This window comes from Ascochyta rabiei, chromosome 18 (genome assembly GCF_004011695.2).
Source record: "Ascochyta rabiei chromosome 18, complete sequence".
NCBI lineage: Eukaryota > Fungi > Ascomycota > Dothideomycetes > Pleosporales > Didymellaceae > Ascochyta > Ascochyta rabiei.
This window is the reverse complement of record NC_082422.1, coordinates 574789-588533: the sequence shown is the minus strand read 5'-3', so window position 1 is coordinate 588533 and position 13745 is coordinate 574789. Positions and strand designations below refer to the sequence as shown.

The following is a 13745-nucleotide window of genomic DNA, read 5'->3' as shown; positions in this document are numbered from 1 at the left end:
GTAATAGCCTCGCTTCCTATTGGCTTTAGTTCTCTATTCCTACTCGCCGAAGTATACATACGCTACATCAATAGCTGCTGCCAGAACATTCTACATCTCCTACACCGCCAGTACATTGTAATAAACTTTGTCCTCTGGCTATGCTGCGTCATCTGTACGGTAGTAGCATTAGCAACCAAAGTCAAAGCTGTATTAGTGTTGACATTTCAACTGGTATGGATGCAGGCGGCGGTCCTGAAGGTCAGTGTCACCAACTGTGGCAACCGTTTGCTAATAATCTCCAGATTTATCATCTTCGGATACTTCTGTTCCAACCGGGTGAATCGTCGCTACCCTACGGAGTACTAGGTCTCACTTCCACTGTTTGCCTCCAGTGCGTTGCAGCAGGGCTGTGCATATGGGATGTGGTGCCTGGTTCAACCCCTCATTAGGTAAAATTCGCCCTGGTCCCTATTTTGCATGTCGGCTGGAGCTTTTACTACACCGTCTTAATATTATAGGTCTTATAGATTTGTTCAGTTGGAGGAAGAAGAAGTCAACATCTACGGAAGTGGCGGGTTTGTGGTCTTCTTGTCGCACCACTACTTATAAGTGCACTAGTTGGTGCAATTCCGCTGTCTTTGTGGTACCCGCCGAAGATTGTATTTCTTGTAAGTTATTATAGTCTCTCATGACACTTACTAACACATCTAGATCTTTTGCGCTGTGCAAAGCTTACTTTACGCGGTCACAGTCGTTTCAGTAGCTTTAACCAAAGCGAATGATCCCCAACTAAACTCACACAACAAGGTCGAATTCTTACAGGATAAAAGCATAGGAGAGAGTACGCAAGTAATAAGTCTTACCTCTTGCAAAGATGGATTTAGTGCTGTAAGCAGTAAATGTAAGGTTGCATGCTAGGGGATGCTGTGAAATCTCTTTAGTCTTAAAATTTGCTTTCTATCTTTAATGAGACTTTATCATTTCTTTCACGCTATACTAAGCTCCAGCATTATAATCAATATCTCTTACCTCTTTATGTACAATTAAGAACTCATTAACCAGATTACAACGTAATGCATATCATGTGCTTCATAATGTCTGACTTGTAGGACACGGCCATCAATTTGCTCCGGGAACTTGATGCGGCCACACAAGTCGAACAGACCTTAGATGCTGATAGGCTACGACAGGAGTTCTTGGCTTTCCTGATTCGTTACAGCATTGGCTCATACGCGCAACGTATCAAGCCTAGTAACAATGACAGATAGCCAAGCACGCACATCTCTACCCTTATATTTGTAGGTTCCAGTCATAACATCCGTGTTGCCAACTTTCTGCGAAAATGCTGACATCGTTACTCGTAGCCCCCCAGAAGACTCACAATGGCCTTTCTTACCTCACCAGCAAATCATACTCCGTATCAACGTTCAGACGTGTCTACCATCTGTGAAGGCGGCAACACAAGTAAGGTCTGTTCCATGTAACCTTGCTCCTCCATAATAACGTCTCAGGTTCCAGTAACGTGTTCGATATGACCTTGAGCACATCCGCTGCCCCTGCAAACGATGTGAACCTCTCCAGACACCCTATTCCACACGGATACTCTCCTCAACATGCAAATCCTATTCTACAGGTACCACTTCCTCAAAATGCATGTCCTCAATACGCGTACCCCCACGTCCAAAATTGGCACACTCCCATCTACACGACCAGCGATCGAGCTACATCAAATAGACAACCCACCAGAGGCAACCATCTGGCGGCACAGAATAAGAAACGCAAGTTCAACAGCAACAGTGATGGTGGTCATTCTGAAATGGAGGAAATTAATACGCCTATTATCAAGCCCATATCAGCATTTCAAGATACCAAAACAGAAACAAACAGGCTTAATGAGCCTACAGGGGTCGTAGGATTTCTGTACAAGAACTTTACAATAGGGATACCAGATAATCTTTCTACGCACTCGACAACGCTTGTTGCACACTAACAGTCTTCCATTAACGCGGGTGCAGTCTATGGAGTGACGATACTTACCCAAGTATCCTTTTGGAGAATCTTTAGAGGGAGATCCTTGGTCTTGTTTAATTCCCCGCCAATCAAAAGAGAGCTTATCGATCCCGCACTATTTGTCTTGTCGCTGGTCAAGGCCGATAATCTCGTCTTAGCAGGCATAGCTCTAGTTGGTTACCCTACGTCTCACAAAATTGCGATAACTACACAGATAATCAGTCTGCCAAAGGATACCATTCTACGGGAAATTGCTAAGGAGTAAGAATATGGAATTGTAAGACACATAGTAAGTAATGCTGATGATACGCAGTTTCGCTACGCGTGCGCCTTAATCTTTAAAATCAAGTTCTACTAAGCGAGTTTTATCACAAGCTAATTGACTATTTAATGTGGCCTCTAAAAACGTAGATCACTCCATCTGAGCCATCCTTCTGTTCACAACGATTTTGACTGGAGATTAGGAGGACAACTACGGGATCTCACATTCGCCTGGACAATGCGCTGGCCCCACAGCCTCCTAGGGTTTCACGCAGGAGTAAGCACCTAGAAAACTCAGAGATGTACACCAAAACTAACGCTGAGGAGCCTAGTTCCACTTCGCTCCTTTCCTACTGAGGTTAATTAGGGTAGGATGGCGGTTGTGGTATGTCCCAAGTTCCTATTGTTGAGCAATATACAACTACCTACAGAATCTATAACAATCTAGACTCTTATTAAGTGGTTGACTGGCCGTATCGACGGTTATAACGGTTAAAGCGTTGCTAAAGAGGAGGCTCTTCTGCAGAACATTTCAGCATAGGCTGCAAGGATACATAGTTACCTCGATACTAACAACATAAAATAGCAGGTTTTCTTAATTAGCTTGATAGGAAAGCGGGTGAAGTTAAGGTTGGGCGCCTAGAAAAAACTAGGTGGAATGCGTGGAGGCGACTTCGTAGTACAAGATAAAGAGGGAAAGGGGAGTAATAAGGTGATTCAGATAGATGAGATTTAGGATAGCATTTAGGACTAGAAAATTGATGCGCTCTATTTTCTTACTTAAAATGTCTAAGTAGGAACCATGCCTTACGGCAATAGCTAAGGGAAGCCAGCTATGTCCTAGGTCTGACTGCGGGTTTGGCATGCGTCTGATTGCAGTTAAACCCTATCCTAGCATCACGCACTATAGACTTCCTGCATTGCAGCTTGCTCTGTAGCAACATTAATTCAGATTAGATTAAGGGGTCTCCTAACTTACTAGGTAAATCTACTAAATGTTGTTATGCAGTAAGTGGTTAACTAGTTAGTTCCTTGTATAAAAGGAGCTGCGCTCCTATAAACAGGCAGCAGCAACATGCACATGTTCCAAGTGCGCAAAAAGTCTTTATGCAAGCGTTGCTTAGAGCTGTGTGCGCTGTAATTGCTAAACGCCCCCTTCCTACTTGCTAGGCTAGGAAGTAGGAAGATTAACAATTGTTTCTTATAATAATAAAGCTTAATGCCCTCTGTACTAATGTCCCCTAACGTGCTTTATCTATTTAATGCATGCATATACAATACACGCGCAAATTTAACCTATACGCTAGAGAAGCGCATATATAAGCTATTAATTAGGCTATACACATAAAAGAACAAAAGCTAAGCTTTCGCTTAAATAAAATCTAACACTTAAGGTTAACAACCTATCCCTAAACTAAAATGCTGTTAACAAAGGCACTAACTTTACAAAACACTAAGAATAAGAAGGAGATAGAGGAGTACGTTGTACTAGAGAGTTTTGTGCTGTTTAAGGACATTCTTATAAAAGGACAGAAACTAGCTTGCAACCTTAGGATAGTACAGAGCGCAAAGTCGGATACACAGACAGCCTTTCTAGGGTTCCTCCCTAGTATTTTAAGACTTTCTTGCGTACAGGTATCCTGCCCCCCTATCAGCCCTAAAAACCTAAAACAGAAGCCTTGGGTTCTTGTGTGTGGGGTTATGGTGGACAAGCGAATAGTCGGGGGCGCTTTTGTTACGGACTTTAAGGGGTTAGAGACCCTCACATAGAGCGCACTTAACAGCAACAAAAGCAAGAAGCTCGCAGCTCACTACACCTCCCTACTTTCCAGGTAGCCCTGCCCTGAGTGCCCTTCCAGCACCTTACTAATTTAATGACAGTCCTATTAGTACAATCCAGTTGCAGCACTAAATCAACGCAAAACGCGTAGCTGCTCAACAAGAGATACTTAAAACCCTATTGAATCTGGCAGATCTTAAGCAGTTAGCTCGAACAGCATGCGAGCACTACAGAGAAGAGGCTGATAAGCTGCTACAGCACTTTAAGCTTATAGATTTCACATACTATCGCCTCTTGCCAGATAAAAGCAAGTGTCCTTATAATGCTCACAATATTGCGGCTGAAGAAATAAGCCGACTATTACACTAAGAACTTAAGGTGAAGTTAGCTGTACTGTCTGCTCTATTTAATTAAAGCATGCCTGTAATATTAAAACTAATATTACGCTTCCCTAGAGGCAGAGGCGTATATATTACCCATTAAACTAGCCAGATAGTAACTAATTACACCTAGGGTACAGGTTGTAGGCTAGGCTGTACCTAGCTTTACCTAGCCAACCTTCAGCAAGCAGAGCAGCTTAGTAACGCATTTGTCTGTGACATTAAACTACCTTTACTCCCTAAATCTAATAGGACTATAATTATAGAATATCTATAACAAGCTATAACATAGCTAGTTAATACACTACACGTTAAATTCTAAAGCGTTAATTAAGTATAGTTAATTAACTAGAATTTAGTATCCTTATTTAGCGTAAGCTTTAGTAGCAGTATAGCAATGTTAGCATAGATAACTATGTCTTGTTTTTAGGTACAGAAGTTAGTCCTATAAGCTCTACTCCTAGGAGACTATTGTTAAGACCCTAGAGACTATGCTAATACACCTATTAGCTACAAGCGTGCGTCTAAAGATAGCCTTAAAATACTAGAAACCCTTAAGATAATGCTGTATATGTTACCTTAATTAAGGTCTAAGCCTCTAGAGGGCATGTATAATAGCCCTATATTTTTAATAGCTTATAATTTTCCTAAGATTTAGAAAGTAAAGACTGTAAAGGATTGGCTGCTAAGCAGCCTAGGATGTCCTAATAAGGCAACAAGGATTTTTATTTGCTATAGGTTAGAGGATAAGCATGTCTATTTCTAGGACATAGTAGAGACTGTTAAATAGATAAGAAGAAATTAGCAGATTTATATTAATTTTAAGGTATAGATAGGTAAAGCACATATATAGGATGCTTAGGAGCCGCTTTCTTTAGAACAGAAAGCTTTTTTTAGAATGTTAAGATAACGAAATAAGGATTCTATACAGAACGAACGCTCGTCTAGAGCAACATCCTCAATTAACTGGCGCTGACAGGCGACCTACCGTCTTTAAGCTTCACTCTGCGGCACCTGCTCTAGAGTCATCTATAGCATCCAAGCCTAGCTGTTGAACGCTCAAATATCTCCTATCTATCAGTGTTGTGTGATTAGTGCGCACTTTCAGGGCTATACCTCTTGTTTAAGTTGCGGCAGGCTATTTTAAATGGTCTAGGCATGCATACATAAAGATTAACAGATATTTAAATTAGTTTCTGGTTTCTTATTATATCTAGCAATGAAGTCCTTGCTGGTTCTTAAGGTCTTAATTTGCATCGCGGCCTGCACTAGTTCTCCAGCAAATATTTTAGTCAGTTAGCTGCCTCTTTATTGAAGAAATTCTGACGTACTGTAGTACACCATTTGCACAGACAGAGACAGTAAGGGCATGTGCACGCAGACAGAAAGCCGCCTAGAGGTTTGCAATGACATAAGCTCTAAATTATTTAATGCCCTTAGTGTGGACTCTTTTTTGTCTAGACTGTAGGTTTTCTGTCAGATATGGGCGTAAGTGGCCGCTAAGATTTCCTAGAGCATATTTTTACATGACATAGGTCTAAACAGTGCAAAGAGTACACAGTAGGTCTACCTCACCTTAACAGAACTAGATTACCACAAAAATGGAATCTTGTTAGAGGCACACTTAATAGTACTATTAATTTTAATAATAATGTTTCTAGAAGCTTTTGTTGTATAGAAGAGGACAGGTTGCTTATAGAACTCTTGCAGTTAGGAGCCTAGAACATGCGAGTTTGTCGTAATATATAGGCTTAGCGACTTAAGTTAATCATAGGCTCTTTGTGCCTAGCCAGGCTTAAAGTAAATGAAATCACTCCTATCTAGAATAGCTGATATGGCATTGACTTAAATTAACTAAGTAGAAAGGCTAAAACTAACTAAGGTCTGTCTAGGTCCTTTAGGTGCTACGCAATTCACCTCAATTATATGTACAAGCAGTAGCCTTTCGCTGACTCTAATAGTAACCTTTCTTAGCCCAATCATCTGGTCCGATTTGCACTAACAACAACAGCAACAGCAAAACTAATCTGCAGATGACTTGTTCCACACTGTACTAGTTGTAAGGTACCATCACCCCCTATAACTACTTGAGGTATCGTTGCGCAGCGCATGCAAGGACCTCGCTAGCCTAGTCAAAGTTAATAATACTTAAAGGGCATCTTCTCCAGTTTCTAGTGTTCCTCTTCTGCGTTACAACCAGGGCATTGTCGAGAAGCTAAGGGCGTGATGAGTTCTTAAGACACAGTTGCAGACAACACACTATATCAGGTATATGTAAAGAGTGCATAATTAGCAATTGTTATTAACTATCTTAGGAATATCTAAATAAAATTGTTTGTGAAGCTTTAGAGTCTGTAGAAACTACAGATATAAGCAATCACTTAAACAGTAAAAGAAAGTTTAAGCTACTTAGAGAGCCTGCTTTAGATAAAATTAAAGAGACAGCACAGAACAGCACTAGTAAGACTCTGCCCCTTACCTGTCTACTAGAACTAAACTATTACGCAGAGCACCACCTTAAGGAGAACAATGCTAAAATACAACGTCTTTAGGACAAGCTAAATAACTTAGAAGAGCAGCAAAAAAACATCTGTACTTAGATACGCAATGTGCTTTCTTATCTCTAAGAAAGACTTAGATATAAGGAACAAATTACTTAAGGACCTTTGTTTAAGAGCCCTAGATCCCTTAGAGGACAGGATAGTGCTGATATTTTTAGCCCTAGTAACAGCACATCTCACTCTAAGAAAAGAGTATGTAGATGTTTATAAAAAAAAAAGACCAGAATTAAAATAAGACTAAGATTTAGGTCTTTTAACAATTTCTCCTATTTATTACATTCTTTATGTTTTATAATCTACTAACAGAATGATTACTACTCTGCTTATGTCTAGTAATAAATATAAAGAACTGTACTCCTAAGTATTTTCTAACTTAAAATTGCTTCTATAGGAACTCTCTAAGCTTAGCTAGCTACCTATGTTTACAGAGTTGTGTAAAGAACTTAAGAGTAGTAAGGAACAGCTATTAGACGCAGTATAGTTCACCTACAATGCTGATAGCAGCACAGGGTCTAATATAAGGCACTAAGTAAAAAGTAATTAAGAATTATAAAATATTAAGGTACTACTTAAAGTAGGTAGCGTATAAAAGTTAGTATCTGTAAAACCTACTTTTATCGCCTTATTTGAACATTAAGCTGTAAGAGAGATTAGTTATGCACTAAAAGAGATGTAGCATGCAATTACACCTTTTTCTAACATATTTATAACTGTTATTATATATAGGAGCTGTTTGTATAGCAACATGTTATCTAGCTTAAGCACTCTGTTCTAAAGCTGTTAATAAGGTAATCTTTGTTTAAGAGTTACTTCTAAACCTATTGCTAAAGAGTATTAATATAGTCTTTAGCTTTCTAGCGCAATTTCTATTAATTTTCTTAATTCCTTTTCCTTTTTTGTATAAGTTAGGGGGTAGGAAGGCTTATAGCGCTTTACAAACTTAGTTTTAATAACTAACAGTTTTGCTTTTATAGCTACTACTATAATAGAGAGCAGGACAATGCTATAGTAAAGCGTATTATAGACTATAGGCAAGATAGCAGTATTTAAAAGTTTAAAGGCATCTATTAACAAACTGATTGCAGTAGAAAACAAAGGTGCAGGGCTAACGCAGCTTAGTTATCCTTTGTCTTTGCAAACACGGCTGCAGCGTCTGTTTAATTGTGGAACATTGTTATAGTCTCTGGTCCTGCACTGTTAGTAGAAGGCTGTCCACGCAAACACAACAAGGCCTTTCTATGGACGTGTCGCAAGCAAAGCGTTGTCGTACCGAGGTGGACGGCACAATGAGCCCGACGGCACAATGAGCCACCCCACCAAAATCATACTACCACTTCAACACGCAATACCTACACCAAGAAAAACTTAATTAAGGTCCGTCCATACGTGCCGAGACGCACGGTGTAACGATACAGGTTCGCACTCCGGACTTTCAGAGCCTCTTGTTCACTCATCTACAGACCTTAGATTGATATGCAGCATTGTTTAGTCAACTCTACACCAGTCTATTTGTCCCTAAGAATAAGTGCTGCTGTACTAGCTCTGCTATTAATTGCTTTGTTAACACTGTTAATTAACCCTTTGTTAGTGCCCCCCTATCTATTCACAGCCTAGTAGATCTTTGTAAGGATTAGAGAGGTTAGAAGTAAGCGAAGTTAAGGAAGATTGTACCCTTAGGCGTTAGAAGCTCTTTTAACTAAAGAAGTGTGTAGTCTAGCAATTTTGCTAATTAGGAGAGAAGATTACAAATTGCAACCTAGCGAGTCGGAACGCCACTGCGGATCGGTCGCGGAGACGAGCTGTGGCGCACGCTGTTGGTTTTCCGTTTTTGTTTCGAGTGATTTTTAAGCCTCGTTGCGGCATCGTGGCCTCAATCCCAGCGCTAAGCCACGCTGCCCGGAAACGTCTCAATGCGCTCACCGCCGTCTGTGGTCAGCCACCTCGCGACTGTAACAAACGAGATAAGTTGATTTAGTAGATAACTGATAATGGGAAGTGCATCGCAATGGGGGCGTGGTCATTGCGAAGATGCGACTCGTCGGGGCTGTGCTGGGCCTGCATGAGCGCAATCAGCCGCATCTGTCATCCGCCTCCAGACCGTTTGGCATCCTCTCAGAGCTCAGAACATGGTGCAAACCACCAGCTTCAGCCTGCAACACTAAAACCGCTGTTTCAACCGTGTAGCTACCCGGGGCTTTGTAGCCATTCCTACCCTTCTCCGTGAGCTCTTCTTAGAGAGCCAGCCGCGGCGCTCTCATCCTACCAAACTGCCGCGTCGAGCCTCTCGCGTCTCCTCCTCGCCGCATGCGCCTGTCACACGTCCACCCGAACCGATGCGTCTTTTGCACTACGACGAATGTGGTGAGCTCGGGATCGTAAGCTTCGACGATCGCGCGACACCGCCTTATGCGATACTATCACACACGTGGGGATCAGATGCGGAGGAGGTGACTTTCGCAGACATCGAGGACGGCGATGGCAAGGCCAAGCGTGGCTACGATAAGATTCACTACTGCGGACAACAAGCACGGCAAGATCGCTTACAGTACTTCTGGGTTGACACCTGCTGCATCGACAAGACAGACAAGGCTGAGCTCTCTCACGCCATCCGATCGATGTTTCGCTGGTACCAGAACGCGGCGAGATGCTATGTGTATCTATCGGATGTATCGACAAGGAAGAGAAAAGTCGACGCCAAGCTCGGCAAGTTCACTTGGGAGGCTGCTTTTAGGGACAGCCGATGGTTCACGCGTGGCTGGACGCTTCAAGAGCTGCTTGCTCCAAGCACTGTCGAGTTCTTCTCCCAAGAGTGGGCGAAGCTTGGTGATAAAACATCGCTGAAGTTGTTGACTCATAAAATCACCAGCATCTCACCCGAAGCGCTTGACGGAGCCCCTCTTTCTCAGTTCAGCGTCAACGAGCGACTGCGGTGGAAAGAAGGCCGGAAAACCGAACGCGAAGAAGATGGAGCGTACTCACTGCAAGGTATCTTCAGTGTCGACATAGCGCCGGTGTATGGCGAAGGTGCAGCTGGTGCTTTCAGACGTCTGATGAATGAGATTCACGAGCTAGAAAGATGCATTCAAGACGTACGCCACACGGACCCGCGTGACGACAAGAAGCGCATCGAGGAGACCAAAGGCGGACTGCTAGCTGACTCCTACCGCTGGGTGCTCAACAACGCTACTTTCCAACAATGGCGGCAGGACCCACACAGCCGACTGCTGTGGATCAGAGGCGATCCCGGCAAGGGCAAGACGATGCTACTCTGTGGCATTATCGACGAGCTGAAGAAGTCGACGAATGATGTGTCCTTCTTCTACTGTCAAGGTACCGACTCCCGCTTAAACAGCGCCACCGCGGTGTTGCGCGGCTTGATCTACCTGCTCGTTAAGCAGCAACCGCGGCTGACATCTCACTTGCGGAAGAGATACGATCAAGCAGGCGCTTCTCTCTTCCAAGACGCCAACGCCTGGGTAGCGTTATCCGAAATCTTCACATGCATAGTGCAGGATGAGGACCTGAAGTCAAGCTGTCTAGTTGTTGATGCTCTCGATGAATGCGCGATAGACCTGCCCAAGTTGCTGGAGCTGATCGTCCGTACTGCGGCGTCGTCGTCTCGTGTAAAGTGGCTTGTGTCGAGTCGGAACGAGGGTCACATAAAGCAGAAGCTCAGGTCAGTTGGCGACACGGCGAAGCTGAGCCTGGAACTGAAGCAGAATGCGGAGCAGGTGGCTCGAGCAGTGGATGCATACATCGATCAGAAGCTGTCTAGCCTCGAGTCGCTCGAAGAGGATGATTTGCGAGAGCAAGTGCGAGATAAGCTGCGCTGCAAGGCGAACGGCACCTTTCTATGGGTTGCTTTGATGATGCAAGAGCTTGAGAAGCCAGAAAGCTGGGACCCTCTCGCGGTAGTAGAAGAAGCGCCAGCGGGCCTGCCCCAGCTATATGATCGCATGACGGACCAGATCCGGCAGTTGTCGCCAAGGAATACGGACATCTGTCAGTCTTTGCTCTGCACTGCAGCAATCGCATACCGCCCGCTCTACCTTGCTGAGATGGGCAGCTTGCGCGGCTTATCATGTCGGGCGACAGCCTTGGCGGACACTGCGAGGAAGATTGTAGCGATGTGTGGCTCATTCCTAACGATTCGTGAGGAGCAAGTCTACCTCGTTCACCAGTCAGCCAAGGACTATCTAAGCGATAAGATGCGAGCTGCAGCGCTTCCTTCTGAGAACAAGATGCACTATGACCTATTCATTCGGTCGCTTGAGCTCATGTCTACCACACTAAAACGTGATATGTATAGCCTTGGTAAGCTAGGCATCTCGATTGATGAGGCTGAACTACCCAATCCTGATCCGCTGGCGACTGTGCGCTACTCGTGCGTTTACTGGATCGACCATCTGTACGACTCGAAGCCCATGTCTTGGGGAGATAGTGTAAGTGGTTTAAAAGTCGCAGGTGCCGTTAATGAGTTCATAAAGCAGAAGTATCTCTACTGGCTAGAAGGGCTCAGTTTGTGCAGAAGCATGGGGAAAGGGGTGATTTCGATGACAAAGCTATGCTCTCTAGCTTAGGTACGGCATACAAAGATAATGCAGTTATACGATCGTCTTATTGCACACGCTAATTCTTGTAGGTAATGGAAGATGCGAATGAGCTTACTGAGCTTGCTCAAGATGCTAGCCGATTCGTCATGTACCATAAAGGAGTAATTGAGAACTACCCTCTGCAAACATATACATCTGCATTATTGTTTAGTCCGACATGGAGCGCGACAAGAAGGTTGTTCCAGCACAAAGAGTCAAAAGGAATCACTGTTAAGCCAGCGATGAGCGACAGCTGGAGTGCTTGTCTGCAGACCCTTGAGGGCCATAGCAGTGGTGTCAGCTCTGTAGCCTTCTCGCACGACTCAAGCAAGCTGGCGTCAGCGTCAGAAGACAAGACCGTTAAGGTGTAGGATGCGAGCAGCAGGGCGTGTCTGCACACGCTTAAGGGCTATAGCAGCATTATCACCTCTGTAGCCTTCTCGCACAACTCAAGCAAGCTGGCGTCAGTGTTATACAACAAGACTGTTAAGGTGTAGGATACAAGCAGTAGGGCGTGTCTGCACACACTCAGGGGCTATAGCAGCATTGTCACCTCTGTAGCCTTCTCGCACGACTCAAGCAAGCTGGCGTCAGCGTTATAGGACAACACAGTTAAGGTATGGGATGCAAGCAGCAGGGCGTGTCTGCAGACGCTTAAGGGCCATAGCAGTGGTGTCAGCTCTGTAGCCTTCTCGCACGACTCGAGCAAGCTGGCGTCAGCGTCATAGGACAACACAGTCAAGGTGTGGGATGCGAGCAGCAGGGCGTGTCTGCACACGCTCGAGGGCTATAGCAGCATTGTCACCTCTGTAGCCTTCTCGCACGACTCGAGCAAGCTGGCGTCAGCGTCACGCAACAACACAGTTAAGGTGTAGGATGCAAGCAGCAGGGCGTGTCTGCACACGCTCGAGGGCTATAGCAGCAGTGTTACCTCTGTAGCCTTCTTGCACAACTTAAGCAAGCTGGCGTCAGCGTTATAGGACAACACAGTTAAGGTGTAGGATGTAAGCAGCAGGGCGTGACTGCACATGTTTAAGGGCTATAGCAGCAGTGTTAGCTCTGTAGCCTTCTCGCACGACTTAAGCAAGCTGGCGTCAGCGTCATGGGACAACACGGTCAAGGTGTGGGATGCGAGCAGCGGGGCGTGTCTGCAGACGCTTAACATTGGCAAGACTCTTTACAGCCTATCCTTCGATCCGACTAGCTCCTTTCTCCGAACTGAGATAGGCCCCATTGCCATACACGACCTAGGAGGTCCTAGTAAGCCAGGTCTCTTGGAACCCGCACGTCCTCAGTATCTAGGCACAACCCTCAGCTCCGATGCCATATGGATCATGTATAACAGCAGGAACTTGTTGTGGATACCATCAGAGTATCGACCGTCATGCTCTGCGGTGTGCGGGAACAGAGTCAGTATAGGCGTTGGGACTGGCAGAGTGTGGATCTGCAGTGTTAACCTGGACACCCCACGTGCGGTGTTATCGTAGTGTAGACATAAACCAGTCGCTCTCTGCCCAAGCATAAGCTTCTGAAGTATGCTTTGAAGTGGCTACAAGAATATACACAAAAGAACACAAGTATGCTTCCAACATATTTCTTAAATCATTCGCTAACGCGAAAAAATCCGTAGTTCCGCCCTAAACTTCTTAATCCACCATAGGTACAACAAATTGTCTTTGCCTACTATAAACGTACACTTGTTTGTTATAAGGGCACTAAGGGGTTATACTAAACCTAGGCTAATACTGTTAGTAATAAGAGCTATACCTTTCTAAATTTCAGACTATACTTTAAGAAGGCTATTAACTTTACAGAACTAAATAATACTGTACGTAGAGCTAATATTACTATATAGTATAAGAAAGACGCCTTTAAGATGCGTAGAGGGCCTACCTAAATTAGATACTTAAACTATGTTTCCCCCTTCTTAACGTAGATAAAGAAGTCCCTTCTTGCCCTTAGGCTGAATAAGACAAGTCTATTTAATAATAGTAAACTACTAGGCATGTATTACACCTAGACATTTATACGCTCTTTAGATTAGATAAATAGCGCATCTAATAAGTATATCTAGACAGCACTTAATAACAAAAAGCTTACTGTCTACGCTAACACTATAGCATAAAAAATCATCTTTAACAGGAATAAAACTATAACTAGCATTACTGTGCAATCTTTA

At 43.9% G+C, this 13745-nt stretch overlaps 1 protein-coding gene across 2 annotated transcripts, besides 2 other annotated features; it reads left to right on the top strand.

Annotated features, from left to right (window-relative positions):
- Window positions 1–3478: 3478 nt before the first annotated feature.
- Window positions 3479–5121: a mobile genetic element.
- A 916-nt stretch (window positions 5122–6037) lies between these two features.
- Window positions 6038–6069: a tandem repeat.
- Window positions 6070–9307: 3238 nt separating this feature from the next.
- EKO05_0010017 (uncharacterized protein) lies at window positions 9308–11554 on the top strand (the record flags this gene model as incomplete). Of its 2 annotated transcripts, XM_059637666.1 has the most annotated exons (2): window positions 9308–11416; window positions 11468–11554. In XM_059637666.1, 2 exons carry the CDS (start codon window positions 9308–9310, stop codon window positions 11552–11554), a joined length of 2196 nt encoding a protein of 731 aa, XP_059493649.1. The 2 variants fall into 2 exon arrangements, with proteins under 2 accessions (XP_059493649.1, XP_038794572.2); XM_038942748.2 differs by having other exon boundaries at window positions 9308–11554.
- Between the last annotated feature and the right edge of the window lie 2191 nt (window positions 11555–13745).